Consider the following 3,337-nt stretch of genomic DNA (forward strand, 5'->3'; position numbering starts at 1 on the left):
TTCATCTTCTTTCAGCCCTAGCTCTTCCATCATCGCTTCTAGATCAGAGCCGGACGCACCGGTTCCTGATCCCGAAGCAGTTTCATCCATCGTGCTCTTGCCCGAGAAAGTTGTCCGCGGGCGGGGGGGTCCCAAGCTGTCCTCCTGTCCTCGCCGTGAAAACAGCGGAGAGAGAAGAGGGAAGGGGAGGCTGGTGCTCTACGGTTGCGAGAGGCGAAAGATCGCCGCCGCGACCGAGAGGAGAGATAGCCCTAGCAAGATCTCCACGTCGATCGCCAAGGCGCCGCCGGGAGGAGCCGAAACCCTAACGAGAGGGGAAAACTCTACTTGAGTACGCAACTGCCTGTGTCAACACGGCACCAGGCCTCCACCAACCCCTCGCTCTTTGGATGTTACCCTCCCTTTGGGCCACGCAGATTCCGCGTTGGACTTTGACTGTAGGGTGTGTAGTTTAGGGTGGCAACGGCAAAAGATGCCCGGAATGTGATTTTGCCATGGGCTAATCCTTGTGTAAAGTGGATTTTTCTCGTCAGCTAGCCGTGAGTGCGCGTGGGTGGTGGCAGGCCCGGCCGTCGTTGACATCGGCGTCGGAGCCTCCATTCGGTGAGCTTATAAAACGGCTGCTGAGGAGCCCCATTTGTGCAAACCAAAACCATCCATCTCATATCAGGAGCAACCTAATCAAGAAAGAAGAGCAGCACAGAGCCGTGTTTAATCACTCATCAAGGACCGATGGCGTTTCTGGGAGGATCATTGCGCGTGACGAGAAGCATTGACGACCGGAAGATGACGGAAGGGAAGAGCCACGGCTGGTCAGGGTCGTGGCGGCAGGAGCCAGCTCCCGTGAGGCAGCTCTACTGGAGGGTGAGGCGTGCCGTGCTGCGGCCGAAGCGCCGTGCCGTGAGTTTTGGGTACGATCTCAAGAGCTACTCCCAGAACTTCGACGATGGCCTCGCCCCTGCCCACCGCCTCTAGCTAGCCACACCCGCAGGGTCTTCTTCTTCTTCTTCTTCTTCTCAATTTTACTTGCCGCCCGGCCGGACCATGGCTCGAGGCTGAAGAGTTTGAAGCGTCCTCACCTTGTGATTTGCTCCTCCTCTAGTTCAGCTACGAGTGTGTATTAGACAGTACTGTTAATACAGAAGTTGCTTACTGTTGAAAATCTGAAACTGCGAATGAAATGACAGTGTATCTATGTACAGTCTGCAAGCCGTGTCACTTGCTACACTGGAATGGGATTTAAACTATTTCTGTTCATGTGTGCTTACTGTTGAAAATCTGAAACTGCGAATGAAATGACAGTGTATCTATGTACAGTCTGCAAGCCGTGTCACTTGCTACACTGGAATGGGATTTAAACTATTTCTGTTCATGTGCGCTATTTGTCATTTTATTTCTGTTTATGCTAGCGAAGATGGTGGGAGCACATATTTTTTATCAACCACTATTGTTTTTCAGATCTTACCGTTGTTAGAGCATCTACAACCGGACCCCATACCCACCCCAAGCGCCCGGACGGGCTGCCTGGTCAGAAAAAATGCACCCAACCGAGGTCCCCGTGCCCGGCCCAAACGTCCGGACTAACCGGCAACCTCATAAACCCCATATCCGGTCCATATATGGGGCGGATATGGGGAGACTCGGACGCGCCCGGAACGCCCGCCACGTTGGACTGACCGATAGGGCCCCCGCGATCACACACATAGACCGGCGGTCCGATGGGCGCCTCCATCAGTTCTTGGTGCAGATGCATTCATGGCGTCGCGTGTCGCCGCTCCGACGTGCTGCCCGAGGGAGCAAGCCTGTCTATTTAAGCCGAACGACGGCAAAAGAACCCTAGCCTGTCCGCCAGCTTCCCTCTTCTTACCACCGCCTCGTAACCATGGCCTGGCAGAGGATCACCACCTATCAATGCAATGTTGATGCCTGAATGCCGGTTGCAGATCGAGGAGGAGATCAAGGCCAAGCGCGCCACTCGTGTCGCTGTCGGGCTGCCTTTGGATTCGCCTGAGCCGGAGGAGGAGCAGCAGGAGGAGGAGGAGGCGGCAGAGCAGGACCCCCCCCCCCCCCCCCCCCCCCGCCCCCAGCCCATGGAGGAGGAGGAGGATCCGGAAGCAAACGACGTGGCAGAGCTGGAGGAGGAGCAGCCGGCTGCGGGCTTCGGCATGAAGGACAACCTGGCGGAGTTCGAGGTCGCCCAGGCGGCGGAGATGGCGAACAGACCGCCATCCTCGAATCCATCCAAGATTAGGCATATGTGGAGTCCAACCGACGCTTCATCTAGAAGCAGAGGGCGGAGATCGACGAGCTCTTCACCTCTAGTTTGGACGACAAGCTACCACACGCGCACATCTACCGGAGCCAGGGACAGAGATAGTGGACATCTCTAATGATGAGTAGTCCACATATGTACGTAATAGGTAGGTTCTTTTATCTGCATGGTTAGTATGGATTTGAGATTTCATGTTTGAGATACATGGTTGCGGTGGGCAATTTTTGTGTGATGTCTGGAAACTATCCGCAGACACTCTCAGACGCGTCCGCGGACGTTTCGGAGCCGGATTTTGATACTTCTAATTGTAGATGCTCTTACAAAATATGTTCACTCGTACTATTTCACTCCTTAGCCAGGAGGTTGGAACTTGGAAGATAGGTCATCATAGATTTTCTTCTGAATAGTCACGGCCGGGGGAGATCCCAACTTAAATTTAATCTCATTCAAAGAAAATATTGACCTAGTTTATAAGGCAAAATCTGAACAAGTTGACCCTGTTTTTGAGGAAAATCGGGCCGAAAACCATACAAGAAACGCCCGGACAAAGCACGCCTAGCTAGCAGATGGAAGGGCCATCGCCATGAAACACAATCCTAAATGTGAGGTGTCATCGAGGGATCACAATGCCAGAACATTGCAAGCAGTCTAACACCGTACGGGCGTGCGTACCGGGCCTCATGGCACAACTCAGGAGCGTCCACAGTCAACGAGTGCCACCAAACATGAACCTTGGCTGGGAACTCCTCCACGGCTCTTCATTATTTGTGCAATGTTGTTTACATTGTTTATGTCAAGATAGGATCATGAGTCCTCCGAGACTGTTTGTTGTGTTCGGTGCAATGGTGCTCTGTGGTTTTTCAAGTCGGTGTTGTTCCATTCTTATTTGGTAGTCTCGATGGCTTCTTGTTAGGTGTGGTGGTTTTTATAATTTTGCTCGGCGTTGAGTTGGTGGCCTACGCTATCTTTTTTATTGCCGTGTTTCTTTAACCTGCTTATATATGAGGGTTTTTTTCGTGCTAGGTTTGTATAAAAGATGAAAGCTATAAGTCTGTACAGAAGTTG

The 3,337-nt window shown here is 52.6% G+C and overlaps 1 protein-coding gene across 1 annotated transcript; it reads left to right on the forward strand.

The window, feature by feature from the left end:
* The first annotated feature begins 664 nt into the window (after window positions 1-664).
* Window positions 665-1,106, forward strand: LOC123175528 (uncharacterized). The gene has a single exon (XM_044590229.1). The coding sequence runs from the start codon at window positions 733-735 to the stop codon at window positions 973-975; it is 243 nt and encodes an 80-aa protein (XP_044446164.1). The 5' UTR covers window positions 665-732; the 3' UTR covers window positions 976-1,106.
* Window positions 1,107-3,337: the final 2,231 nt, after the last annotated feature.

Source organism: Triticum aestivum, chromosome 1D (assembly GCF_018294505.1).
Source record: "Triticum aestivum cultivar Chinese Spring chromosome 1D, IWGSC CS RefSeq v2.1, whole genome shotgun sequence".
Classification (NCBI taxonomy): domain Eukaryota; kingdom Viridiplantae; phylum Streptophyta; class Magnoliopsida; order Poales; family Poaceae; genus Triticum; species Triticum aestivum.